We start from the raw sequence: 27,632 nt of genomic DNA on the forward strand, positions 1-27,632 counted from the left end.
CACTGTCCCCCCACAGCCCCCCACTGTCCCCCCACAGCCCCCCTGTCCCCCCACAGCCCCCCCACTGTCCCCCCACAGCCCCCCTGTCCCCCCACAGCCCCCCACTGTCCCCCCACAGCCCCCCCCACGGCCCCCCACTACCCACTGCCCCCCACTGCCCCTTGACACCCGCGGGCCCTGGGCCTCCACAGGCTGGGGACCTGCCTCTCTTTGTCCCTCTGCTAACAGCCTGGTCACCCCGCCTTAGGCTCCAGTTGTGGCCTTCAGACCCCAGTGGGAGAGTATTCTCTTCCTTACCCACTCTGGGGCAGCCTTGGACTAAGCCAAGCATTGTCCCTGTGGTTCCATTCCTATTACTGTCAAGGCCCAAGAGAGACTGGGAACTGGGTTCCTTCGGGGGGGGGGGGGGGGGAGGGAAATAACTCCCCAAAATTCCAGATCTCCATCCCGACAGCCGGGCCAGCAGCCGTGGAGGCGCTGGCAGCTGGAACTGTCCCAGCCTGGCATCGGTAGCTCACCCTGTACGCCCTTGGAGGGGACTGTCCCTCAGCCCCTGATCAGGGGCGTGGATGGACTCAGGGCCGGGCGCTGTCCCTCAGCCCCTGGTCGGGGGTGGACTCGGGCCTGGGCGCTGTCCCTCAGCCCCTCCTTGCCCAAGGCAGGCACTCTGCATGACGGGTGTTTTCTGATCAACTGGAGATAAGAGTGAGGAGGACTTTCCTGCCTGCGCTGGCTTCAAACTGCGATCCTCAGATCTCAGGGTCAGTGACAATGGATGTGATCTCCGTCCGTCCATGCCCGCTGCCCATGCCAGGAGCCTCCTTCGCTCCCCCCCACCCCCCGCGCGGGCGGCTCACCAAGGCCAGAAGGGGCTGTGGGGACCCTGGCCAATGCCCCAGGCCCAGCGGGCGCCCATGCAGCCCTACCCCAGGGTCGGAGGGCGCGGGCTGGGGGTCAGGGAGGGGTCAGAGGGCGCCGGCCCCCCCTGCGCATGCCCCCCTCTTCCCCTCTGCAGGTGACCTGGCTGATGTTGATGTTGGAGCCGGCGCCTGCGCCCCTCACCATGGACCTCACGGGTAACTGCACGGCCAGAGCCCGGCCGGACCCCAAGCCTGGCCGACCCCCCCCCACCGACCCCCCACGCATCCCCCGCTGACCCCCCCACGGCCCCCCCACCGATCCCCCCCACGATCCCCCGCTGACACCCCCCACTGATCCCCCCCCCCCGCCACCCCTCCTCCTCCCCTACCGACCCCAGGGCTCTCTCCCCACAGGGGACCTGGCCACCCTGAAGACCTGCGTGTTCACCCAGAAGGAGGGTGTCCACTACCAGGTGAAAGTCACCTTCAAGGTGGGCGCCGCCTGGGGATCACCGCGCTCGCCTGCCACAGCCTTCTGCAGGCCCTCTGGTCCTCTAGGTCCACAGGGAGATGGTCAGCGGCCTCAGGTGTCTGCACCACACCTACGGGGCCGCTGTGAGGGGAGGGGGGAGGGGGGTCAGGGAGGGGGTGGGGAGGCTTGGGGAGGGGGGGCGGCCGAGGCCGGCCAGCAGGCAGAGGTGGAGAGGGCGGCTTCGGTGCCACAGTGGGCCACACCGGCCCCTGACATCCCCCCTCCCGCGGTGGTGGGCAGCTGTGGCCCCAGGGCCCTGGAGTGCCAGGTCGTGACGCCGGCGGAGGCACTGCCAGCCCACTGGAGCGGGCCCCCACGTGGTCAGGTCCCTCATCATGGACGACGACAGGACCGACCACAGGTCCTGGGAGTGGCGCCTCCAGGTCCCAGGGACTGCAAGGACTGAGCCGACCTGGGGCTCCCACTAATGTCAGCTGCACAAGGACCTCCAGGCCCCCCTCCCCCCATCCCAGTGCCCAGACTACGTAGCCTCTGCTCTATCTGCCCCCCCCCCCCCAGTCTGGCGCCCTGCCCTGTGTTGCCTCTTTCTGCCTTCTCCTACCTGTGGCTTTATCTTCCTCGAGACCTAGCCAGGTGCCACGTGGCAGCTGCTGCTTGGTCCCCAGTCTCCTTATCTACTCTAGCCTTCAGGGGCCCAGCACTGCCATGGAGCGCCTGTCCATGCTGCTGCTGCTGCTCCTGCTGGGGGCCTCGGTCCCCCACCCCTCCAGGGGTCTCCCTGAGGAGGACATTCCCAAGGAGGATGGGGTCTTGGTTCTGAGCCACCACACCCTGAGTGTGGCCCTGCGGGAGCACCCGGCCCTGCTGGTGGAATTCTGTAAGTGCTTGGGCCACAGGTTTGAGCGCCGGAAGGCTCAGACTCCTGCAGCCTGGACCCCGGGACTGTCCTTGCAATCCGTGTCCTCTTGACCCGAGGTTTCCCGGGAGGGTCCTGGACGGGGAGGCCTGGCGTTGAGTATGGCCGGGAGTCAGGGGTTGCTTCAGTCTGAGTGGACACAGATGGTGATGATGCAGGAGGCACCCAGAGGACATAACCCACACACCCTGGCCCTGCTAGCTATGGCTGGACACCGATGTCCCCACCTCAGAGACACTTCTCCAAGTGTCCTTCAGGGTACAGGCTGTGGTCGCTGTGGCATGCACTTCTGTGGCTCTTTAAAGCCACTGTGAGCCTCAGCCACATGTCCTCTGGAACCCTGGATCGAGGCTCTTGTCAAATCTCCCCCACCTTACTGTGATCCTGGGATTTTTTTTTTTTCTGTATTATTTTTTTGTCAGTCATGGGATTTGAACTCAGGGCCTGGGCGCTGTCCCTGAGCTCTTTTGCTCAAGGCTAGCGCTCTACCACTTTAAGCCACAGCTCCACTTCCAGTTCTTTTTTTTTTTTTTTTTTGTCGGTCGTGGGGCTTGAACTCTGGGCCTGGGCGCTGTCCCTCAGCTCTTCAGCTCAAAGCGAGCGCTCTACCACTTGAGCTACAGCGCCACTTCCGGTTTTCTGGTGGTTTTATTGGAGATAGGAGTCTCACGGTCTCTCCTGCCCGGGCTGGCTTTGAACCGCGATCCTCAGATCTCAGCCTCCTGAGTAGCTAGGATTACAGGCGTGAGCCACCAGCGCCCGGCCACTTCCAGTTCTTGAGTGGTTCATTGGAGATAAGAGTCTCAGGAGGAACTTTGCTGCTCAGGCTGGCTTTGGGCAGCAATCCTCAGATCTCACCTTCCTGAGTAGCTAAAATGACAGGCATGACCACCAGCACCTGGCCAGCCTGGGATGTTTGAGAACCTCTTCTGTGTGGCACTGGTGGAGGCCTAGGAGGAGAGTATGAAGAGAACTCCCTTTCTAAACCCACTGGATGTGGTAGGAGGGACCTGGCGTGGTGGGACCTGGGAGGCCTGGTGAGCTCCTGGCCTTGTTCCCCAGACGCTCCGTGGTGTGGTCACTGCCAGGCACTGGCCCCCGAGTACAGCAGGGCAGCTGCTCTGTTGGCAGCCGAGTCAGCCCCGGCCACATTGGCCAAGGTGGATGGGCCTGCGGAGCCGGAACTAACCAAGGAGTTCGGCGTGACGGAGTACCCAACGCTCAAATTCTTCCATGACGGGAACCGCACGCACCCTGAGGAGTACACAGGTGTGGGACAAGCATGGGGCAGGGGCAGGCGGGGGTGGGGGGTGGGGGCGGGGGCTGGCGCTGGACCCGTGGGACTCCCCACAGGGCCCAGAGAGGCTGAGAGCATGGCCGAGTGGCTGAGACGCCGGGTGGGGCCCAGCGCCACTCTCCTGGAGGACGCAGAGGGTGCCCAAGCACTGAGGGACGCCCAGGATGTGGTTGTGATCGGCTTTTTCCAGGTAAGCTGGGCGTGGGGCCCCGTGTAGGAGCGGGTACGGAGGCCTGCCAGCCTCACGGGCCGGCCCTCAGGACCTGCAGGACGAGGATGTGCCCACCTTCTTGGCCCTGGCCCGGGATGCCCTGGACATGACCTTCGGCCTCACGGACCAGCCGAAGCTTTTTGAGAAGTTTGGCCTCACCAAGGACACTGTGGTCCTCTTCAAGAAGGTGGGTGGGGACCAAGGTGGGGGTGGGGCCAGAGCTGCGGCTCGGGCTGACACCCCTGGCGTCCAGTTCGACGAGGGAAGGGCTGACTTCCCAGTAGACGAGGAGCTTGGCCTGGACTTGGGGGACCTGTCCCGCTTCCTGGTCACACACAGCATGCGCCTGGTCACAGAGTTCAACCGCCAGGTGAGGCTCAGGTACCTGCGTGCCAGGGGGCAGGGGCAGGGACGTGGCCTGTGAGGTCACGAGCCCCCCACTCCTGCAGACGTCTCCCAAGATCTTCGCTGCCAGGATCCTCAACCATCTGCTGCTGTTTGTGAACCAGACGCTGGCTCCACACCGGGAGCTTCTGGCAGGCTTTGGGGAGGCGGCTGCTGGCTTCCGGGGGCAGGTACCGTGGCGCTGGGGGGGTGGAGGGAGGGGGCAGAGCGGCAGAGCGCCAGCCTGGGTTCCCGCCGCAGGTGCTCTTCGTGGTGGTGGACGTGGCCGCAGACAATGACCACGTGCTGCAGTACTTCGGCCTCCAGGCTGAGGCGGCCCCCACTCTGCGCTTGGTCAATATGGAGACTACCAAGAAGTACTCGTGGGCAGGCGGGGAGCCCATCACCTCGGCTTCCGTGGCTGCCTTCTGCCACGCCGTCCTCCATGGTGAAATCAAGGTGTGTGGGCCCAGGGTGGGGACAGGCTGCGGGGAGGGCTGGCCTGGTGCGGAGGACCCTCAGCGAAGCCTGTTGCTCCCCTAGCCGTACCTCCTGAGCCAGGAGATACCCCCCGACTGGAACCAGCGGCCCGTCAAGACCCTGGTGGGCAAGAATTTTGAGCAGGTGGCTTTTGATGAGACCAAGAACGTGTTTGTCAAGTTCTGTGAGTGCTGAAGGTGGCAGGCAGAGGTGGGGTGGGGGGGAAGGGCAGGGAGGGACCAGCCGGCCCAGCCCTGACGCTTCTCCAGATGCCCCGTGGTGCAGCCACTGCAGGGAAATGGCCCCAGCCTGGGAGGCACTGGCTGAGAAGTACAAGGACCGTGAAGACATCGTCATTGCGGAGCTGGACGCCACAGCCAACGAGCTGGAGGCCTTCACCGTGCACGGCTTCCCCACGCTCAAATTCTTTCCTGCAGGGCCAGGCCAGAAGGTGGGGGTGGGCTGGGTGGCGGCCACTCCTCTGGGGCCTTTCCATCATGGCCTGGGAGGATGGGGACAGGACCTCATGCTCTCCTGTCCCCCCGCACCCCCACAGGTAATTGAATATACAAGTGCCAGGGACCTGGAGACCTTTTCCAAGTTCCTGGACGGAGGGGGTGAGCTGCCTGAGGAGGAGCCCACGGAGGAGTCCGTGGCCCCCCTCCCGGTGGGTACTGCGTCCTAGGTCCCCAGCCTCTGGATGGGCTCCTGGCAGGGCGGGGCTGGGGGCAGGGCCCTGAGCGGGACATCTGCCATCCTGTCTAGGAGCTACTGACCAACTCTACCGTGGGGTCCAGGGAAGAGCTGTAGCCATGCCCTCCCACAGCAGCCGGCCCGGGGAGCAGTCGGCCTCTCTGGTGCCAGAGGGAGCTGTGTGCTGTGAATAAAAACTTAGTCCCACACTCTTTTGTGTGTTTCCTGAGCGAGGTCGGCTGCTGGTTTCTGTGGCTGGTCCTGGACCGTGCCTAGGACCCACCTCAGCCTGTGGGGCCCTTCAGGCCTGACTGTGGGCTCTTTGCTCCTGAGCCTGAGGTGAAGTTCAGACCCTGTGCTCCGCCCGTGGGAGGCCAGGATGGCCTTCTTCACCACTGGACTGGAGCAGGGGACAGCCAAGCCCCGGCAACTGCAGACAGGCACACCCCACAGCCAAGGGAGGTTCAAAGACTTTTATTTCATAATTATCCAAGTACCTTTGAAAAGATAATTGTACAAGTCATTGCATGAAAAACGGGCTCGAGGCCGCCCCTGCCGGCCCTGGCCTGAGAAATGTACACTATTTACACGGGCCCTTACAGAGGGGCCAGGCTGAGCTGGCCAGCCCGTGGCTGGAGATAGGCCGAGGAGGGCCTATGGCACCCTACCGCCAGATTCACACGGTGGCAGGCAGGGTACAGCTGTGTTGAAGGCACTCAGTGACGTGTACAACTTACAGGCCCGGACCCGTCAGGTCTCTCAGTGTCCCAGAGGGAGAGGTGGACCTGGCACGCGGGCCAAAGCGTGAGGCATCCGTGGGTGGGCCTTGGGCTCAGCAGCACGGGGCTGCCGGGGGTCACTGGGGTGGCTGCCCTGCCGGGGAGGAAGCTATAGTATTGCTATGGGGGTGAGCCCTCGTCAATGGCCAGAGAAGCCCAGAGGGACCCCGGAGGAGCAGGGTGTGGGTGGTATACCTTCCCCGGACGCGACCCCGCGCTGTCCTGAGTGCGAGACGGTCACATGGCTCTGAGGGCGATGCACAGTGGTGGTGTGTCTGCGTCTGCAGCTCTGCTCAGTCAGTCCACCTTCTCCACCTTGCCAATGATCTTCTCCTCAAAGACGGGCAGGACGGCTTCATCTTCCCGCACCTCCTCAAACACCACCCCACAGTCAAACTCGTCACTCACTTTCTTGAAGTAGTATCTAGGGACAGAACATGGCAAGTGGTGAGGGAGCCACTCAGAGGAGGAGTGTGTGTGTGTGTGTGTGTGTGTGTGTGTGTGTGGCGCGTGTGTGCGTGTGTGTGCGTGCGTGTGCGCGCGCGCTCAGGGCAAGGTTCTGTCCCCGTTGGTGCAGTGACTGACCACACGGGAGATGACGCCAGGCCCGCCTTGGGGCTCGAGCTTGGCAAGGCTGCACACCCCGCGGGGTGTGTGGGGCAGCCTTGGGCTTCCGAGGGGCCCTGACTCGGCCAGCATAGGGGCCCTGTCCACCTCAGCTTTCTTCCAACAAGCAGCAGAAGACTGAGGCCATGCTCATGGTCACAGAAGAAACCACCCCAAATGAGCTCTGGCCCAGTTCAGCAGCCTCTGCAGAATCGCAGGGCACCTCCTGCTTTCCCACAGTGCTCCAGGAGTCCCGGGCCTATCATGAGTGGGGGAGGAGGAGTCAGGTAGAACACCTGACTCTGCCAGCAGGGGACCACGGCGGGGCACGGCCAGCCGAGATGAAGTCAGCACATGCAGGTTATCGACCCGTTTGAGTCTATTTCCTTAGCTCTGAAATGGAGCCCAAGCCACCTGGAGGCTTGGGGCCTGCAGGGCCTGGGTTCTAAGGAAGCCTCTCTCCCACATGCCCAGCCGGCCTGGAGCGGCAGGCAACAGCTGGGTGGGAAGTGGCTTAAGAGGTGGGTGGGACTGGGGGCGGCCCCCCCTCTCACCTGTAGCTCCCCTTCTTGGTCAGCAGCTCCTTGAACTGGCCCAGGGTGACGGCACGGCCCCTCACGAGGGTCCGGTAGGGGATGGGCTCACCGCAGAAGTAGTAGGCCACAACGATGCTGTCACAGGGCTGGGCACTGCCGCCGCCTGCCTTCCTCTGTGATTTCACCCTACGGCAGACGGTGGCAAACGTAAAGGGCACGTTCCCAGACCCCGGCAGCGACCAGAGGACGGGGCGGCGCCAGAGTGAGCTCTACGGAGAAACACGCTGTCCAAGGCCCCGCCACTCACCACTGTGTCTCTGAGGGCCAGTTACAATCTGGTGCCCAGTGCCACGGGATGCTCGCTGGGAAGCCAGCTCGACGCCCCTGGAGGAGCCTTAGGTCTAGCTGATGAAGCAGCACACCCCTCAGCACCCCCCAGGGAGCTGGCTGCTCACGTGGCCACGCCAGACACCGGGCCCACCACTCTAGTAGTCCAACTGTCTGCACTCTAGTAAAGTCTAACCTCCCAACGCTTTCAAACATCGGAAGGGTAGGGACTGGACAATGGAGTTGTGCATAGATCTACAAGTTCAGTCCACAGGGTAGCTGGGTCTCTAGCATGGGCATGGAGCTAGAACTTGGGGTTCAGCCTAAAGTGCAGCGTGGCTCTGAGTTAGGTGGTGGGCAGTGTCTCTTCTGCTCTTCCCATGACCCTGGAACTCCCCAGGCTTGCATGGGTCCAGCCTCTGGGCACCCTCTTGAGTCTAGACGGGGCAGCTGCCCCGGCACACGACTGTCCACTTCACACGCGAGGCTCCCAGGCACCGGCCTGCGTGGACCATCCCTTGGAGGATCACGGGGGCCTCAAGAGCAGCAGCAATCTGGAAGCTATTTCTTCAGCAGACTGGGGCCACGTGAGAGCACACAGTGTGCTGCTGGCTCACGGTCAGAGCTTACAGACTCGGGGCTGGGTGAGCCTCGCAAAGCCTAAGGCCCCAGGGCATCCCATCCTCCTTCGAGCAGAAGCACAGGAAGGGAACGGTCAGCAATGACCACACTGCCCACATGGGGCCACAGCAGCGGCAGGCAGACCTCACGACAGATCAGTGCAGCTCAAGCTACTGGCACCACGTCAAGAGGACTGTGCCTGAAGAGAGGCATTAATCAGGGGAAGATGGGGGAGAACAGTGAAGGGGGTACTGATCAAGCAAGATGCACTGTGCTCATAACCTGACCTGTGGAACTGAAACTCCTTTGTACAGCTACTTATTAAACAGATTAAGGCCAGGCGCTGGTGGCTCACACCTGTAATTCTAGCTACTCAGGAGGCTGAGATCTGAGGATCATTTCAAAGTCAGGAAAGTCTGTGAGACCCTTATCTTCAATTAACCACCTAAAGACCGACTAAATAAAAAAGAAGAGCAATACACCACGGCCAATTCTGTGCAGGTTTGTGGACCTGTAAGTCTAGCATGGCTAGGAAGCACTTCGGGCAAAGGACAGATGAAGAACAGGCCTAGGGTCAGTTGGTCACCACCTCTCCTGATGGAGAGGCCTTCCCCAGCCTCGGGGCTCCTACAGACACAGGCCGGGTGGTGGGACCGGGAGGACCCTGGGTCACACGTACTCTGTCTCGGAGAGCTCCAAGTCCGACACGGCTGGCACCACGCTCAGCACCGGCGTGCACACTGGCCTGACGCAGGCGCGTCCCCGCTGCATGACCGCCTGCACATACCTAGGGAACAACCCACGTCAGTGGGAAGAGCCATAGCCAGCACTCTGGACACTGGGCAGCGGACAAGGAAAGCAGCCGCGAAAGAGCCCGCCCACGGGAGCTGCCGCTGGCAGGAAGTAAGAGACACGGAGCACGTCATCACCCAGGTCAGGGCCCTGCCACGGAGCACGTCACCACCCAGGTCAGGGCCCTGCCACGGAGCACGTCACCACCCAGGTCAGGGCTCCTACATTTACTCTCCGTGATCCCTGGAACACACTGAGGAGAACTGCTGACCTGGGGGCCAGGAGCTGCCTTTCTGTCCCCTGCTGACATCTCCGCACTGCAGAGCCTCCTGGAGAGACCCGTCTGCAGCCACTCCCTGGGGAGGCTCTTCCTATCGGGTTCCAGGGTATCAACGTCTGAAGGCCAGTGTGGACCCAGCGATGGATGATGGCAGTGTTCTATGTGGACATCAGGGCCTGTTATTATGACTGAGGCCTGTCTGTACGGATTCCACACCTGCATGTGTTACTCAGGGACACTGAACGGTGTCTACTGTGACCTGCCTGGGGCCATCCTGAAGCGTGTGGGCCTGGCACATCTCCATCCCAGGAGCCTGTAGCTACTCATAAAAACTTCTGACCTCAGACAAGACAAACCAGTAACTGAGAGGCTGGAGGCACTAGCTGAAACCCTGCAGGAGCCCAAGCCCCCAGACATGGGCTTAGTGGCTCTTGTATCCCTGGCCAGAGGGAGAAAATCATAGCAATGTCCATCACGTGGGGTGCAACCCTGCCAGGTCATGGGCCCAGACACGTGCCAAGCTCAGCCGGGGGAAGGGAGGCATTTCCTGCACAGAGCACAGGTGGCCTAGCCTTCGGGTTGAGACCGCTATGACTTGTTCTGGCCCCAGAGCTGCTACAGACTCAGAGCCTATGTAAGTCATGAAGACCACTGAGGACCAAGGGTCACAAGCACACTTACACCAATCCAGACCAGAGACACAAGCACACTTCCTGAGGGAATGGACAGGCGGACACTAATGCAGACCAGGGTTGCACAGCTACGTAAGCAGCAACTTGGAGAAACGGGTTTGGACCCAGGACCATGCCACATAAGACCAGGCTGATAAGAGAAGCCAGCAACTTCTGAAGGAACAGTGCGAATTCTGGTGGCTACGAAGTCCAGTAGAACAGCCTCAAAACCATAGTCTCGCCTGCACAAAATACTCAGCCACCCAAAAGAGGAGTCTCCCGGTGCCGGTGGCCTGGGCGACACAATTTCCTCTTGAGGACAGAACAGGTTTTGCTGAGCTACAGTGTGATGAGTCCGACCACTGATACCCTGAAGGAAGAGAAGGCCAGGAAGGAGAGGCTGCGCTACACCGCCAGCGCCCTCTTGTGGCTGGGCCGCGCGTGGCTATCCCCCAAGGAGGACAAGAAGCCTGAGGTTGCTAGCTGCAGACCGGGCTGCCCAGCAGCTGTTGGCCCCCTGACTGTGTGCCTGCCTGCCCCTTCCCCGGCAAACTGGGGACCACAGAGCTCCCTGGCATGAGCTGAGACACGCTCTGTCGACCTCCCACCCCCACTATTTCCCAGTAGGGCTTCTCAGTGGCTCTAGGTGGAAGAGGAGCCAACCTTGTGGATCGCAGGCCTTGGGGCCACCTCTAAGGTAACCTCCTGCTTCAACCCACCTCTGCTTGGAGGGCAGCTTGCTGGATCTCTTCTCCTCCTCCTCTAGACGCCTGCGGGCCTCCTCCAGCTGTGTCAGGGGGTTGGGGGCTGGGTTGGGGGGCATTGTGGGGTCTTGAATGAAGAGGTGCGAGGGCTGAACGGAGTTCCGCAGCTGAGCACTCACCCAGGGGTGCACGGCCCCGGGTCGCTCAATGGACAAGGGCCTGGAGCTCTCATGGGCCTGCTGCTTCCTGGTCCCAGAAGACCTTCAGGAGGAAGAACAAGGCATGATAACCACAGACAGAAGGCCTGTCAGCTCCTCAGACCTCATGTACGTGTCTCTTCCTCTCTTTTTTGGTACCAGTTCTGGGACTTGAGCTCAAGGACTGAGGCTAGTACTACCACTTGGCCACAGCTCCACTTCTGGCTTTTTAGTGGTTAACTGGAGATGAGTCTCACAGATTTTCCTGTCCAGGCTGGCTTCAAATCATGACCAGCACAGTCTCCTGAGTAGCTAGGATTAAAGGTATGAACCACGGGTTACCTGCCAGTCCTGGCTTTTTGATAGTAATTGTAGAAGACTCTCAGATTTGTCTGGCCAGGTACTTTAAGTTACAATTTTGAGTAGCTATAATTATACATATGAGCCATCAGCCCTGGCTGTATTAGGGTTTTAGGAGACTACTGAGCTCACTACCCAATCTACTTGAGCACTGTTCACAGCCTTTTTTCTTTAGTGTTTTTTTTTTTTTTGGTCCAGTCGTGGGGCCTGAACTCTGGGCCTGGGCGCTGTCCCTCAGCTCTTCAGCTCAAGGCTAGTGCTCTACTACTTGAGCCACAGCGCCACTTCTGGCTTTTTTCTTTTTGCTTATGTGGTGCTGAGGAATCGAACCCAGGGCCTCATGCATGCAAGGCAAGCGCTCTACCACTGAGCCACCTTCCCAGCCCTGGCTTTTTTCTTTTTGCTTATGTGGTACTGAGGAATCGAACCCAGGGCCTCAGGCACGCAAAGCAAGCGCTCTACCACTGAGCCACCTTCCCAGCCCCTTCTTTAGTTTTTGAAAAGGGCTTTTTCATATTTTATGCCAGGGCCAGCCTGAGTCATGACCCTCTTATTTGCCCTTCTCCTGCATAATGAAGATGACAGGTGTAGTTTACGGTGTCCCTTTCTTTTTCTTGGCTGAGGTGAGATCTTGCAACTTTTTACCAGAGCTAGCCTTGAACCGAAAAGCTTGATGCCTATGTCCCAGTTAGCTAGCTAGGGCCAAATACTATCTCAAAGACAAAAAAAAGTTAGGACTTGCCAGTGGCTCACGCCTGTAATTCCAACTGCTCAGGAGAGTGAGAGCTGAGAATCACGGTTGAAAGCCAGCCTGGCCAGGAGAGTCCATGAGATTCTTAACTCCAATTAACCTGGAAAAACCCACAAGTGAAGCTGCAGCCCAAGTGGTAGTGATCTTTGAGCACACCAGAGACAATGCACAGGCCCTGAGTCCAAACCCAGGGACAATGCACAGGCCCTGAACCCAAGCCCAAGGACCAGAGACAACGCACAGGCCCTGAGTCCAAGCCCAGGGACAATGCACGGGCCCTGAGTCCAAGCCCAGAGACAACACACAGGCCCTGAGTCCAAGCCCAGAGACAACACACAGGCCCTGAGTCCAAGCCCAGAGACAACACACAGGCCCTGAGTCCAAGCCCAGGGACAATACACAGGCCCTGAGTCCAAGCCCAGGGACAATGCACAGGCCCTGAGTCCAAACCCAGGGACAATGCATAGGCCCTGAGTCCAAGCCCAGGGACAATACACAGGCCCTGAGTCCAAACCCAGGGACAATGCACAGGCCCTGAGTCCAAGCCCAGGGACAATACACAGGCCCTGAGTCCAAGCCCAGAGACAATACACAGGCCCTGAGTCCACGCCCAGAGACAATGCACAGGCCCTGAACCCAAACCCAAGGACCAGCACCAAAAAACTAAAAGATTTTAAGATTGATTGTGTTCCACAGTGCAAGGCTCTGGTTCCATCCCTAGCACAAGAAGTTAGCCACTCAGTACATATTTCTTTTTTTGTTGTTGGTCGTGGGGCTTGAACTCTGGGTCTGGGCGCTGTCCCTCAGCTCTTCAGCTCAAGGCCGGTGCTCTACCGCTTGAGCCACAGCGCCACTTCCGGTTTTCTAGTGGTTTATTGGAGATAGAGGAGTCTCATGGACTTTCCTGCCCGGGCTGGCTTTGAACCCTGATCTTCAGATCTCAGTCTCCTGAGTAGCTAGGATGACAGGCGTGAGCCACCGAAGCTTCTCTTAGGTATTTTTGTTTGGCTAAAGAAATAAGTACTGAGCCAGGTGCCGTGGCTCACACGTGTAACCCTAGCTACTCAGGAGGCTGAGATCTGAGGATCACAGTTCAAAGCCAGCCCGAGCAGGAAAGACCGTGAGACTCCTATCTCCAATAAACCACTAGAAAACCAGAAGTGGCACTGTGGCTCAAGTGGTAGAGCGCGCCCGCCTTGAGCTGAAGAACTGAGGGACAGCACCCAGGCTCAGAGTTCAAGCCCCATGACTGACCAGGAAATGGAACTGTGGCTCAAAGTGGTAGAGCACTAGCTCAAAGAGCACCCAGGACTGAGTTCAAGTCCCATGACCACCAACAACAACAAAGGTTTAGGCAAATGAGGAGCCTTCTGTAGGGTTGACCCTGGGACCCTTGCTCCACAACACCCAGAGCAGCCTCTGCCTCTCAGGAAAGGGGAAAAGCAGCTATGAGGCAATCCCAAGGTTGGCTTATATAACTTTCAGGTAAAAGACTCTCAGGAGGAAATACCTGATCCAGAAGCCAGAGATACCCTCCTGAGAGAGGCAGTGTGAAATGCAAGAGGATGAGGGCCTCGGCTGCTGGCCCCGGTGGCCAGCTCTGCCGGGGGGGGGGGGGTGCCACTGTCCCACCTTGAGTGGGCAGGCTCTGGACAGCACACTCACCCATGGCCGGCCTTTCGGTGCCTACTGATCTCCTTCTCCCCCTCGATTATCCACTGCATGATCTTCTGGTTCTTTTCCACATCTTCTGTGGAGCCTGGCACCTCAGAACTGCTGTTTTTCCCAGAGTCTGTCTTCTTGGCACTTCTTTTGGAGGACGCGCCTGCCTTCCCGCTGTAAAAGCAGGGCCTGGAGGTCACTTTTGGCTTTCCTTCCAGGCCTGAGGTCTCCTGAGCCCTCACACCCCAACAGAAGGCCCACTCCCCACTGTGAAAGTCACTGTCTCTGAACATGCAAAAACTTGGGTGGGCTGGGAAGGTGGCTCAGTGGTAGAGTGCTTGCCTCACATGCATGAGGCCCTGGGTTCGATTCCTCAGCACCACATAAGTAGACTAAAGGCCGGAAGTGGCACTGTGGGCTCAAGTGGTAGAGTGCTAGTCTTGAGCTGAAGAGCTGAGGAATAGTGCCCAGGCCCTGAGTTCAGGCCCCACAACTGACAAAACAACAACAAGCCAGTGCGGAGGCTCACGCCTGTAATCCTAGCTACTCAGGAGGCTGAGATCTGAGGATCTCGGTTCAAAGCCAGCTGGGGGAAGGGGGAAGGGAAGTCCGTGAGACTCTTATCTCCAATAAACCACTAAAGAAAACCAGAAGTGGTACAGTGGCTCAAGGGGTAGAGCGCTTGCCTTGAGCTGAAGAGCACAGGGACTGCGCCCGGGCCCAGAGTTCAAGCACCAGGACCGACCAAAACAACAACAACAATAACAAAAACAACTAGGGTTTGTTTTGTCTTCAAGACATTGAGAGCAGCCGGGCGCGTGGCTCATGCCTATAATCCTCAGTGCTCAGGAGGCTGAGATTTGAGGACTGTGGTTCAAAGCCAGCCAGTCAGGAAAGGCCGTGAGACTCTATCTCCAATAAACTTAGAAAAAGCCCAAAGTAGTGCTGTGGCTCAAGCGCTAGAGCACTAGCCTTGAGCAAAAAGCAGCTCAGGGACAGCACCCAGGCTCTCCAGAATTTAAGCCCCAACACCAGAATTTAAAAAAAAAAAAATTGGGGGGCTGGGAAGGTGGCTCAGTGGTAGAGCGCTTGCCTTGCATGCATGAGGCCCTGAGTTCAATTCCTTAGCACCACATAACCAGAAAAAAAAAAGCCGGAAGTGGTGCTATGGCTCAAGTAGTACAGTGCTAGCCTTGAGCTGAAGAGCTGAGGGACAGCGCCCAGGCCCAGAGTTCAGGCCCATGACCGGACCCCCCCCCCAAAAAAAAAAAAAAACTGGGAGACAAACCCTTAAGAGATAAACATCTAGGCAGAGTTAGCGGCTGGGAACTAGTCGGATCGGGCCCTGTCCTTCACTTTCCAGCTCCCAGGGCCCTGCTGGATGTTCCTGACTCCTGTGACTTTGACAGAAGATTAAGCCTTCGTAGGAGCAAGGCCTCATGCCCTGGCCCACCTCCTGGTTGCTCTCATTACCACGGTACTGGCAGGAGGGCTCGGGCCACCCCCTGAACGGGTGTGTGGCAGGGCCGTAGAGAACTCACCTGAAGGCCAGGTCCCCGGCACTGGGGGTGGCAGCTGTGGTCTCGGAGTAGCTGCGGGGCTTGGAGTGGCTGTGTGACTCCGGGCCCCAGGTGAAGCTGTTCTGGACCCTGCGGGTGGCCTCCACCTCTGCCTGGTCCTTAGGCCTGGACGCACTGTGGTGAACGTGGTGGTGGACGTGCCTGTGGTGGTGCAGGCCGGCAGACTCCAACTTTGTCCCGGACTTGGACACGTGCTTCCCGTGCCCTGAGGCCACGCCCCCTAGCAGTGCCAGCTTCGCTGTGTGCCCACTGTCAGGGGAGCGGTGGCCTGGCCCTGGTGACTGGCAGCCAGGTGTCCTCATGACCCGCTGCACGTGCTCATCAAGGATGCTCTCCGGGTTCTCCTCATGGGCGTCGCGCAGCCCAGCACAGCCCATGTCCACGTAGCGGGGAGGGCAGTGGTGCCAGGCTGGGGCAGGAGGCAGCTTATGACCGGCCCCGGGGGGCCCAGAGGGCAGGTCTCCGTCCTCGCCTTCCTCCTCCTGCGGAGACAGAGCAGCACTTTCAGAACTGGTCCTGTGTGCACCCGGAATGCAGGTGCAGGAGTTGTACTGCGGTCTAGAATGTGGCTGGGCCACAAAAGGCACAGAAGACTCCTGGGAGCAGTGGAGGACAGACACACAGGGGACAGGGGCTCCTGGGAGCAGTGGAGGACAGACACACAGGGGACAGGGGCTCCTGGGAGTAGTGGAGGACAGACACACAGGGGACAGGGGCCTGGTGTCAGCTGTAGCCACTGGGGAAGCTCTGTACAGGTTTCACTTTGTCTGAACAGAGTTTATTTTAATTTTGACAGAGTTTTCTTTTCTCTTTTTGTGCTGGTTCTGGGGCTTGAACTCAGGGTCTGGGTGCTATTCCTGGGCTATTGTGGTAGGCTCCCACTCTACAACTTGAACTACAGCGCCACTTTCAGCTTTTTCTGCATAGGTGGTGCTAAGGAATTGAACCCAGGGCCTCATGCATGCGAGGCAAGCACTCTACCCCTCAGCCACCTTCCTAGCCCCCTTCAGGTTACCCTAAACGCAAGACTTCCTAGCCACAGGAACGTGCCCTGGTGCATGGCCCACTCACCATTCTAACACGCTTTAGCCGCTCCTCCAGCCTCTCCTCAGCCTCCCGTGTGCGCTGGACAGCCTCTAAGCGATGGATGAGCTCTTCAGCAAATTTCTGTGGCTCCACACGAATCTCCTTTGGCATTCGGTAAGTGCGCTGCAGTGAGACAGCCATTCTTAGCAGATTTCACCCCACACCGGGAGCGAGTGCACTATTAGAGCACTAAACATGGAAGGCTCATCTGAAAGATGCTTCTCTTTGCACTTGGCGCCAGCTTCCCTACCACTCTTCCTCTTCTCCCAGAGGAGATGGTTTCCTTCTAGGTTCTCACAACTACCAACCTGGAGGGTTAAGCATGCAGTCTCTAGGACAGAGTCAGAGATGGTCAGGGCTCAGTAGGCAAGGAGATGATGCATACAAGTTACGACTCACCAGGGTCTCATCGGATGCGTCCTGAACCAAGGCACTCCCAACTTGTTCACAAACACAAAGGAGCAGGCTGGGAAGGTGGCTCAGTGGTAGAGCGCTTGCTTCACATGCATCAAGCCCTGGGTTCAACTCCTCAGCACCACAAAAGCAGAAAAAGCCAGAAGTGGTGCTGTGGCTCCAGTGGTAGAGCACTAGCCTCGATCTGAAGAGCTGAGGGACAGTGCCCAGGCCCAGATTTCAGGCCCCACAACCAACAAAGATAAAAACAAAAACAAAAAACAAGCCAGGCGCCGGTGGCTCACGCCTGTCATCCTAGCTACTCAGGAGGCTGAGATCTAAGGATCACGGTTCAAAACCAGCCCGGGCAGGAAAGTTCATGAGACTCTCATTTCCAATAAACCACTAGAAAATCGGAAGTGGTGGCATGGTTCAAGTGGTAGAGCGCTCGCCTTGAGCTGAAAAGCACAGGAACAGCGCCCAGGCCCAGAGTTCAAACCCCATGACTGACCAAAAAAACCCTCCCCAAACCCCCAAAGAGCACCAAGGCTACCGTGGACACAGCACGGGCTCTTTGGGTCCTGAGGCGGTGCAAGCCCACAGCACCTTCAGGACTTGCATCCCGTCAGAAACCACAGAGTGATGCCTCGTGCTGAGGCGCCTCTGCAGCCGATGTGTGATGCAGAGGTGGGGGCAGGGAGGCGTGGAGGTGGAGGGAGTCAGCATGGACTGTTACAGGAACCACCACACCTGTCATCCTAGCTACTCAGGAGGCTGAGATCTGAGGATCGTGGTTCAAAGACAGCTCTTATCTCCAATTAACCACCAAGAGCCAGAAGTGGAGCTATAGTTCAAATGATATAGGGCCTAGAGTGAAAAGGCTAAGGGACAATACCCAGACCCTGAGTTCCAGCCCCAGTACCAGTACATAGACACACAAACGAATCAGGCAAACAGGTGCCAGCTATTCACATCCGTAATCCTAATTACTCAGAATCATACACACATACATACAGCATCATTCATTTTTGATAAGTAGACAACATCAGTGACAAGATTAAGCCAAATACATGCCAAAGAATGATTGGAAGAGCCGGGCACTGGTGGCTCACCCCTGTCATCCTAGCTACTCAGAAAGCTGAGATCTGAGGACTGCAGTTCAAATCCAGACCAGGCAGGAAATCTGTGAGACTCTCTATCTGCAATAAACTATCAGAAAAAGCCAGAAGTGGTGCTATGGCTCAAGAGGTAGAGTGCTAGCCTTGCGTAGGGACAGAGCGCGGGGCCTGAGGTCAAGCCCCAGAACCAGGAAAATTAAAAAAAACTAAGATTCTAACTAAAAAATGCTGGTAGCTGGGCACCAGCTTATACCTGAAATGCTAGCTACTCAAGAAGCTGAGATCTGAGGACTGAGGTTGAAAGCCAGACTGAGCAGGAAAGATCATGAGACTCTTATTTCCAATGAAACACCAAACAGCCATAGTAGAGCTGTGGCTCAACTGGTAGATCACCAGCAAAGAGCTCCTGGACAGTCCCTAGTCCCTGAGTTCAAGTGCCAGCACCAGCGCCAAGAGAAGTAAACCAGAAATACCACACGCTAACTGCTCTCTTCACCACCAGCGAGGAGCTTGCTGTCACACTCCACGTGACCTGCTGCCAGTGAAGTCCTGAGCCCAGGCTCGCCAAGACGTTCACACAGTCACATCCACTACTCAGCCACAAAACAGGGTGCGTCTGCCAGGCGCTGGTGGCTCATGTCTGTCAGGAGGCTAAGATCCGAGGATCACAGCTCAAAGCCAGCCTGGGCAGAAGCGTCCAATTAAACCATGAGGAAACTGAAGTGGCACAGTGGCTCAAAGTGGTAGAGCTCTAGCCTTGAGCAAAAGAGCTGAGGGACAGTGACCAGACCCCGAGTTCAAGCCCCACGAAGAATGTGTAGCTGTGTAGTCTGGGGCTCTTTGGACTAACTTTCACTGGCAGTTATCACCTGCCATTCTCCTACTCCAGGATTATCCAGGTCCAGATCACCGGCTATGCCTCGCCCACTAGTGGGTACCATGGTGGCCAAAAACTCTGGGCCTGGGTGCTGTCTTTCAGCTCTTTAGTTTAAGGCTAGTGCTTTACCACTTGAGCCATAGCACCACTTCCCACTTTTTCTGTATATGTGGTGCTAGAGGAATTGAACCCAGGGCCTCATGCATGCGAGGCAAGCACTCTACCACGGAGCCACCTTCCCAGCCCCCGGTTGTGGCCAATTCTGAGCGGTGGAACCAAAGTCCAATCGCAGACAGGCAATGGGGGCTGCGGGGCAGTACTTACGGGAATGTGAGGCAGAGGCACCCTCCCGTTGACCTGGACGCTCTCCTGCATCTCCCTCCGGTGCTGCTTGCGGGTCCTGTACGGGGGAATCCCATCCCTGTGCAGAGGAAGGGTTGGCTGGGTTAGCTCCAACAGGAAGTGAGGGCCAGGGGCGTGAAACGTGGCTCGTCAGTCATGGTGGCCATACCTCGGGTGCAGTGCCACACGTGTACAGGTACCTGGGATGCCACACACGTGTGGACTTGCACATGCTCATGCACACGACTCGTATGGGATAGCAAAGCACAGCCATGGAGTGTTTTGCTACCTAGCTAGCATTTTATTGGGTATTTTGGTAAAGTCTGGCCGTACAAGCCTTACCTATGTAACCTGGGATCAACCAACTGCAAGTCAAGGCCTCCTGAAGGCCCTTCAAGAACGGGAAGGTGCAATGTGCGAGAGGCTGCATGCAGTTGCAAAGCCTCTGGCTCTTGTGGCAATGCCTGCTAAGACCTCACACCACTGCCAAGACCAGGGGCAGTGTTCAGACCGGAAACATCTACGAGGGGACGAGGAGGGGGGCAAGACAGCTTGTAGGGGAGGACTGTGCATGGCCAGGTGCACGTGGGCCTCCCGCAACCCCATTCCCACACGCTTAGACCAGGACAGTGCAAGTAAGAGGGACACCACAGGGCCAGGAAGGAGCAAGCCCACCCCACACCTGGGACGGTGACGTTGTAAGGCAAGCTTCCGTGTCCTGACAGAGGGCACGTGAAGGCTTAGCTGTAACTCAGGCCCTGGGCCATCCTTGAGCCATGAAGAGAACGGATTCAGGGCTGGGACTGCGCCTCAGTGGTGGAGTGGTTGGGAGCATGCATGAAGCCCTGGGTTCATTCCTCAGTACCCATAAACAGAAAAGGCCAGAAGTGGGGCTGTGGCTCAAGGGGTAGAGTGCCAGCCTTGAGCAAAAGAAGCTCACAGACAGGGCCTCGGCCCTGAGTTCAAGCCTCAGGTCTGGCAACAACAACCACAACAAAAGGACGGGTTCAGAACAGCAACCAATTTCACAAAGGCCTGTGCAACAAGCGGCCTTCCCAAGTCTGCATTCTCTGTCCTGCGCCTACTGTGGAGATGGCGCATCCAGCGGCTGACCCACCATCAAACTGAGCCCTGGACTATGAAAACTGAGGAAACAGAAGCCAGACTCTCCGGCAGGGCAGCTCTGGGGTCAGTCTGAGCTTTGCCCCAGGTTCTCCTCTCTCAAGGGTTCTGGATAGCTGTGGCCTCAGACAGCGGTGGTTGATGACACTTTGGTGCTCAGACTGGGTTATCGTTGGTGGTTTGGTGCTGGGTAGAGTCCCATGCCTCAGCTGAGTTTTGAGGACGGCACCTGCAGAGCTGCTTGTCTATGCTTCAAGTGCACTTGAGCTACGTTCTAGGGGAACCAGGAGACCAAGCCCATGTAGCGGGGTAGGCGCAGACCAGGGAGGCGATGGTCAGGAGGGGCAGGACTTACACGCTGCTGTCTGTGAGGGACAGGGTGTCGGCGTCACTGGACAGGCTCTGCTGCTCACTGTCATTGGTGCTGGTAGCTGGGGCCAAGGCATAACCAGAGTTGACATAGTAGGGGTTGACCGGCTCCCGCCAGGATCCATACCTGTAAACAAGGAAGGCACATGAGTGGCAGCAGATCAAAATCCTCCCGTCCTGGGACTTGAACTCAGAGCCTGGGCACTGTCCCTGAGCTTCTTTCTTTGCTCAAGGCTAGCACTCTACCACTTGAGCTACAGCACCATTTGCAGCTTTTTCTGTGTATGTGGTGCTGAGGAATCCAACCCAGGGCTTCATGCATGCTAGGCAAGCACTATACCACTGTGTCACCTCTGCAACCCCACATCCTCTTGTTTTAATCCCTATTTTCAGACATATCTGGATTTCAGTGTAGAACTGGCTCATCCCCTGTCCCCATCTTACCCAATGGAGTGGTTTAAAGCCCAAGATAGCTTTCCAAATCTATGTTCTGCTATTTGGAAGACATCTAAGCCTTCATTTATAGATTATCACATGGGTTTGGTTTTTTCCCCCTACGTGTAAATGTAAACAGCTATCTTTCCTTAAAAAGCACTCTTAAAAGCTGGGTGCCAGTGGCTCACACCTGTAATCCTAGCTACTCAGGAGGCTGAGATCTGAGGATAGAGGTGTGAAGCCAGCCTGGGCAGAAAAGTCCCCGTGAGACTCTTATATCCAATTAACTACTCAAAAACCAGAAGTGGCGGGGCTGGGAAGGTGGCTCATTGTTAGAGTGCTTGCCTTTCATGCATGAGGCCTTGGGTTTGATTCCTCAGCACCACATAATCAGAAAGAGCCGGAAGTGGGGCTGTGGCTCAGGTTGGTCTCAGCGCTGGTCTACAGCTGAAGAGCTGGGGGACAGCGCTCAGGCCCAGAGTTCAAGTCCCATGACCAACTAAATACATACATAAATAAATCTATCTAACTCACGGACTTTTCTGCCCAAGCTGGACCTGTGCCTCACCAATAGGCAGGAGTACAGGTGTGAGTTACCTGCACCCAGCTGGAAAGTACTTTCTCCCTAAATATAGTTTTCATTTTTAACTTTGTTAATGGTGACTTGAGTCATACGAAACTTTTTATTTCTTTCTATGAAATTATAATTTCCAGTCTTTATAGCTTTTTTGAGGTGCTAAGGACAGAACCAGGACCTCACAAGTATGCGAAGTGCTCTACCGTTGAGCTACACCTCCAGCTGTTTTTATTATGTTTGGGGGGACAAGGTCTCACTAAACTGTCCACACTGACCTCAAACTTATCATCGACCTAGCTCAGCCTCTCAAGGAGTCAAATTCCACGTGCACCACACTTGGCCCTTATTACTACTTTATATCAACCATTTGCAGACCTTTCTCACCCTAAATTAGAAACATAGTCCACTTTTCTTTTTAAGCTCCACTTCATTTTGTGTATTTTGTGTGTGTGTGTGTGTGTGTGTGTGTGTGTGTGTGTGCATGCGCGCTCCAGTCCTGGAGCTCAAACTGAGGGCCTGTGCAGTATTCCTAGCTTCTTTTTTGGTAAGTCCTGGGTCTTGAACTCAGGGCCTGGGCACTGTCCTTGAGCTTCTTTTGCTCAAGCTAGCAGTCTACCACTTGAGCCACAGCATCACTTGTTTTTTTCTGTTTACGGGTGCTGAGGAATCGAACCCAGGGCAAGTACTATACCATTGAGCCACATTCTCAGCCCTCCCTGAGGTTTTTTACTCAAGACTAGTTTTCTACAACTTGAGTCACAGCTATACATATGTTTTTTTTTTTGGTGGCTAACTGCAGAAGTTTCCTGGACTTTCCTGCCTGGGTTGGCTTTGAACACCAATACTTAGCTCTTAGCCTCCTTCTGAATAGCTAGGATTACAAGCGTGAGCCTGGCAAGCTCTTCTTTTTTGGGAGGGTGCTGGTCCTGGGGCTTAAACTTAGGGGCCTAAGCATTGCTCAAGTGCTCTACCACTTCAGCCAAAACTTTCTGGAAGTTCATTGGAGGTAAGAGTCTTACAGACTTTCCTTCCTGGGCTAGCTTCAAACAATGATCCTCAGCTCTCAGCCTCCCAAATAGGATTACAGATGTGAGCCTCTAGCTCCAGGGACTTCCTATGCATACACATAAGTATATAAGCATATACTTAAAATCACATCTACCTGCATTGCTGTGTGCCTGTAATATCTAGCTCATCCCCAGCACTAAAATGGATAGTTGTTAGCACTAAATATCAAATCATCAACAAGTGCTACATCTTAATCGACTAGAATGATCTCTAGCTGCTGTCCCCTGCAAGGTGCTGTCTTCTACTTATGACCCTGGCCAGCACATCTGCTTCTCCCGCCAACTGGGAAGTAGTGAGGGTGCTGGGCTGGTACTGTGACGGTGCTCAGGGCCTCCCAGGAGCACATGACCAGGTGTGCAGCTGTCATAGAGCAGTCTTCACTGACTGACACCATCTGCAGGAAGTCTTTGATGCCGAAGGAGAGGGACAGGGGTTTGTTTCTAAGGTGTTAAACTCCCTTGTGGCCATCTATGTACATGAACAGAATCTTCTAGAAGCCCCAATTCCACTAACACTGAAAAGGCCCTTAAACAGAACAGGGAACTGGCATCTAGGAATGTCAGACCCTTGTCATCAGGACACACTGGACAAGAGCTGGGCCAGGCAGCAGAGCTGGGAGCAGGCAGCAGAGCTGGAGACAGACCTTCAACCCAAATCCAGGCCTCCACCTCTGTGCCACCTGACAGACACCAGTATCTGAGGCCACAGACACGAATGTGGGCCTTGTGTAAGAACACCACTGCCTGGCGCTCCTCGACTTCTTCCGTGGGAGGTTACATGGGAGGCTGCGGTAGTGGGACAGGGCCCACCTGCTAGCGTGGTTGCTGCTCAGGAGGCAGATGCTCAGAAGCCCATGCCACCAAATGGGAAACCTGTTCACTGAAGGTGAGTCCCTGCCCAGTCCGGTCAGACGGTCTTGCTGACCTACCGCCGACTGCTTCAGGCCAGGCACCATTCAACGGCTTCAGCCTGAACAAGGGGATCTTGGTGGCCATACTTTATAGCCATCCCACCCCACCTTACAGATACAACGCTGCAGCACATACTTTACATCCTTTATGTATCATGAAATACTTTCCATGTATTTGAAATGACAGTCATTCCTTCTTAAAAGTTACAGCCACAGCCACTTACTGGCAATCAATGTTGTCACATTAAGTGGTATTCTTCTTTCTTTTTTTTTTTTTTTTGGGTCCGGTCGTGGGGCCTGAACTCTGGGCCTGGGCGCTGTCCCTCAGCTCTTTAGCTCAAGGCTAGCGCTCTACCACTTGAGCCACAGCGCCACTTCCGCCTGTTTTCTTTTTGCTTATGTGGTGCTGAGGAATCGAACCCAGGGCTTCAGGCACGCAAGGCAAGCACTCTACCACTGAGCCACCTTCCCAGCCCTCTTTTTCTTTTTTTGTACAGATCCTAGGACTTGAACTCAGGGTTTGGATGCTGTCCCTGAGCTTTTGTGCTCTATCACTTGAGCCACAGCTCCACTTGTAGCTTTTTGGTGATCAACTGGAGATTAATTTGGTGGTTAATTGAAGGGTCTGATGGACATTCCTTTCTGGACTGATTGTGAACCACAATCTTCAGATCTCAGCCTCCTGAGCAGTTAGAATTAAAGTGTGGGCCATTGGTGCCCAGCTATGAGCTATTCTGAAGTGTGCCCATTACTATTGCCAGGCACCAGTTACCTAGCTGCTCAGGAGGCTGAGATCTGAGGATCATGGCTCGAAGTCAGCTTGGGCAAGAGAGTCTGTGAGACTTTATCTCCAATTAACTACCAAAAAGCCAGAAGTGGAGCTGTGACTCAAGTAGTACAGTTCTAGTCTTGAGCCAAAAAAAAAAAAACTCAGGGGCAGCACCCAGGCCCTGAGTTCAAGCCTTAGGACCAGCACCAAAAAAAAAGAAAAAAAGAGCCGGGCACCGGTGGCTCATGCCTGTAATCCTAGCTACTCAGGAGGCTGAGATCTGAGGATCTCGGATAGAAGCCAGCCAGGGCAGGAAAGTCTGTGAGATTCTTATCTCCAATAAACCACTAGAAACCTGGAAGTGGTGCTGTGGCTCAAGCGGTAGGGCGCTTGCCTTGAGCTGAAGAGCGCAGGGACAGCGTCCAAGCCCAGAGTTCAAGTCCCACAACTGACAAAAAAAAAAAATATTAAACTTTGATCACTTTCTATAAACACTTAATTAAAAAGGTAAAACCATATCTAGGCACTGATGGCTCATGCCTGTAATCCTAGCTATGCAGGAGGCTGAGATCCAATATGCTACTCAAAAAGCTAGAAGCAGAGCTGTGGCTCAAGTGGCAGACACTAGCCTTGAGCACAAAGAAGCTCAAGGATGGTGCCCAGGCCCTGAGTTCAAGCCCCACAACCAACAACACCAAAAAAGTAATACTACAGAGAGATGGGCCCGGTGCTATCCCTCTGCTCTTTACACTGTCAAGAGCCTCCCTAGTCCATGTCCATCCTTCCTCCTTGCCCACTCACAGGCATGCGCGTCTTCCACATGCATCCACATGATCTAATGTGGAACAAGCTCGACTGTGTACAGAAGACGACGACTCACAAGAGAGAAAAGAAAGCAGAGGGAAGCTACCACTTGCCTGCTTACCAACTTTACAGAGTCAGCCTCCCAGTGTCTGAGAAACATTCCACTTGGCTATGACAGAAGCGTTCTGCCAATGACTGTACGAGGAGATATCAGAATCGGGGGTGGGGGGGGGGGCCGGTGGCTCATACCTGTGCATCAGCTACTCAGGAGGCTGAGATCTGAAGATCATGATTCAAAGCCAACCCAGGCAGAAAAGTCCCCATGAAAGTCCCCAGAAACCAGAAGCAGAGCTGTGGCTTCACGGGGTAGAGCACTAGCCTTGAGTAAAAGAGCTCAGGGATAGTATACAAGCCCTGAGCTAAAGCCCCATGACCAGAAAAAAAAAAGAGGAAATACTGTGCATGTAGCAAAGGACCCTGCCTAAGGGACAATGAAAACCAGCAAGGACCCTGTGTTTCCCTGACAGCAACGTGTGTGGGATGCGCTTCTCCATGTTCCATGAGCACCTGTGAGTACGTACAACGAACGCGTGTCTCTGTCAGTGTGTACATGCATCTGTGCTGTTCATACAGGCACACAATCACAAAGAGAAACAGCATTATGTGGCTCACTTAATTCCTCTTTAAACTTCTCTGCCATTTCATTTAAAATTTCTAAAAATAAAAACCAAAGGGAGCCAAGAACTGGTGGCCCATGCCTGTAAGCCTAGCTACTCAAAAGTTGAGAAAGTTGAGATCTGAGGATGGTAGCTCAAAGCCAGCCCAGGCAGGGAAGTCCAGGAGACTTTTATCTCCAATTGACCATCAAAAAGTTCAAAGTATGGGCTGGGAAGTTGGCTCAGTGGTAGAGTGCATGCCTTGCATGCATGAGGCCCTGGGTTCGATTCCTCAGCACCACATAAGCAGAAAAAAAAGCCAGAAGTAGTGCTGTGGCTCAAGTGGTAGGGCACTAGCCTTGAGCTGAAGAGCTGAGGGACAGCGCCCAGGCCCAGAGTTCAGGCCCCACAACTGGCAAAAAAAAAAAAAAAAAAAAAAAAAGTTCAAAGTAGAACTGTAGTTCAAGTGGTAGAGCACCAGCCTTGAGCAAAAAGCACAGGGGACAGCGTCGAGGCCGAGTTCAAACTTCTGGACCAGGATGCACATGTGTGAACACGTGCACGCACATGCGCGCGCGCGCGCACACACACACACACACACACACACAAACTACAATAGGGGTCCACACAAATTTCAAGTTTTTTATTAGCTTACATTAGACGGGATCTCTCTTATATGTTCACAATCTCACCCACTACTCTACCACTCTCCTGTAATCTACTTCCCAAAGCAATCGCAACAGGTTTTATTGTTCTATTTTCACAGATGCAAGCAATCTACTTTAACATTATTCATCTCTTTCCAAATGATTTTTGACAAAAGTGCAAAAGCAATCAAATGCAGAAAAGAGTCTTTTCAATTTACTAAATAATCCGTAACTCTAAATGCCCCTGCCCCTCTCAGCCACATCACACGTGAATTTACCTCTGGGCTCTGCTTGTAAGCTGACTGGACTGACCTCTAGCTGCAGGCTTTCCACAGGGGCTGTAGCAGGTTCTCCTCTAAGGATGGCCTTCAACAGCACTATGTGCTGTTCCCAGGGGGCCGGAACAACTAATCACACGCACAGGCCAAAAGACAAACCGCAACCTACGTCTCATACTTTGTATAAAACCGATCTTCAAACCCTACCTGCCACCACGACCTCCAAGCCTGTGAGACCCATGCCCCCGTCCACCCAAATGGCCCAGGCAGCCTTGTGTCCCTAGCACCCAGTGCTCCCCTCTGACCTGCTCCAACACCAGCTGGTGCTCAGGCCCCTGTGAGAGTCAATGGACCTCTAACAGCACACACAACTCACTCAAAAGTGGCTTTTAATCATCCCTTTCTTCACACTCACTCCATCTGAGCCACCTGCACCTTGCTCCCTTTTTCTCCCTGTTGGACAGGAAGTACTCTTCCCTATGATTTTCTTGCACAAGTCAACAACAACAACAAAAAGTCACCCTAAAAATGTGTGGCAAATTCATTCACATACTATCCACATACTGCAAGGTTTACATACAGATTGCATACTATCATTTCAATGTACTTATTTATTTTATTTTATTTTTTGCTATGCTAGGGCCTGGGCACTGTTCTTGAGCTTCTTTTTGCTTAGGCTAGCACTCTCCCACTTGAGCCACAGCTCTACTTCAGGCTTTCTGTGTATGTGGCACTGAGGAATCAAACCCAGGGCTTTGTGAGTGCTAGGCAAGCACTCTACCACTGAGCCACCTTCCCAGTCCCAGCTTCTTTTTGCTCAAGGTTAGCACTCTACCACTTGAGCCACAGTGTCACTCCTGGCCTTTTCTGGTTTATTGGAGATAAGAGCCTCACAAAGCTGGGTGTGGTGGCTCACGCCTGTCATCCTAGCTACTCAGGAGGCTGAGATCTGAGAATCAGGGTTCAAAGCCAGCCTGGGCA

At 55.6% G+C, this 27,632-nt stretch overlaps 3 protein-coding genes across 5 annotated transcripts in view; 2 read left to right on the forward strand and 1 right to left on the reverse strand.

The window, feature by feature from the left end:
• Nucleotides 1-689: 689 nt before the first annotated feature.
• On the forward strand, nucleotides 690-1,826 carry LOC138825262 (rho GDP-dissociation inhibitor 3-like; the record flags this gene model as incomplete). The annotated part of the gene is made up of 5 exons (XM_070019657.1): nucleotides 690-761; nucleotides 1,016-1,076; nucleotides 1,275-1,351; nucleotides 1,419-1,475; nucleotides 1,689-1,826. Coding segments are annotated over 5 exons (399 nt in total), but the record flags the coding sequence as incomplete, so codon positions are not given.
• A 232-nt stretch (nucleotides 1,827-2,058) lies between these two features.
• LOC138825263 (protein disulfide-isomerase A2-like) lies at nucleotides 2,059-5,536 on the forward strand. The gene is made up of 11 exons (XM_070019658.1): nucleotides 2,059-2,230; nucleotides 3,332-3,538; nucleotides 3,623-3,756; nucleotides 3,827-3,964; nucleotides 4,031-4,147; nucleotides 4,227-4,352; nucleotides 4,423-4,620; nucleotides 4,705-4,825; nucleotides 4,911-5,092; nucleotides 5,198-5,308; nucleotides 5,407-5,536. The coding sequence occupies exons 1-11, from the start codon at nucleotides 2,059-2,061 to the stop codon at nucleotides 5,449-5,451; spliced, it is 1,551 nt and encodes a 516-aa protein (XP_069875759.1). The 3' UTR covers nucleotides 5,452-5,536.
• A 257-nt stretch (nucleotides 5,537-5,793) lies between these two features.
• The window catches only part of LOC138825339 (axin-1), a 35,025-nt gene continuing 13,186 nt past the window's right edge, over nucleotides 5,794-27,632 (reverse strand). For 2 of the 3 annotated variants that reach the window (XM_070019753.1, XM_070019752.1), the window contains exons 3-11: nucleotides 20,494-20,634; nucleotides 18,999-19,095; nucleotides 16,272-16,409; nucleotides 15,162-15,682; nucleotides 13,624-13,794; nucleotides 10,666-10,911; nucleotides 8,883-8,990; nucleotides 7,274-7,441; nucleotides 5,794-6,537 (exon numbers count right to left, since the gene is read on the reverse strand). In XM_070019753.1, the coding sequence (XP_069875854.1) occupies nucleotides 6,411-6,537; nucleotides 7,274-7,441; nucleotides 8,883-8,990; nucleotides 10,666-10,911; nucleotides 13,624-13,794; nucleotides 15,162-15,682; nucleotides 16,272-16,409; nucleotides 18,999-19,095; nucleotides 20,494-20,634 (1,717 nt within the window). In that variant the 3' untranslated portion in view covers nucleotides 5,794-6,410. The remainder of the gene's footprint in view (nucleotides 6,538-7,273; nucleotides 7,442-8,882; nucleotides 8,991-10,665; nucleotides 10,912-13,623; nucleotides 13,795-15,161; nucleotides 15,683-16,271; nucleotides 16,410-18,998; nucleotides 19,096-20,493; nucleotides 20,635-27,632) is intronic. The other variant, XM_070019754.1, reaches the window with a different exon arrangement.

This window comes from Dipodomys merriami, unplaced genomic scaffold (genome assembly GCF_024711535.1).
Source record: "Dipodomys merriami isolate MVZ:Mamm:240054 unplaced genomic scaffold, mDipMer1.0.p SCAF_137, whole genome shotgun sequence".
NCBI lineage: Eukaryota > Metazoa > Chordata > Mammalia > Rodentia > Heteromyidae > Dipodomys > Dipodomys merriami.

Coding starts and splice junctions, on each gene's coding strand:
- LOC138825263 (XM_070019658.1), top strand. CDS start 2,059: ATGGAGCGCCTGTCCATGCTGCTGCTGCTGCTCCTGCTGGGGGCCTCG. Junction 3,539..3,622: donor GCACCCTGAGGAGTACACAG/GTGTGGGACAAG, acceptor GACTCCCCACAG/GGCCCAGAGAGGCTGAGAGC. Junction 4,621..4,704: donor TCCTCCATGGTGAAATCAAG/GTGTGTGGGCCC, acceptor TTGCTCCCCTAG/CCGTACCTCCTGAGCCAGGA.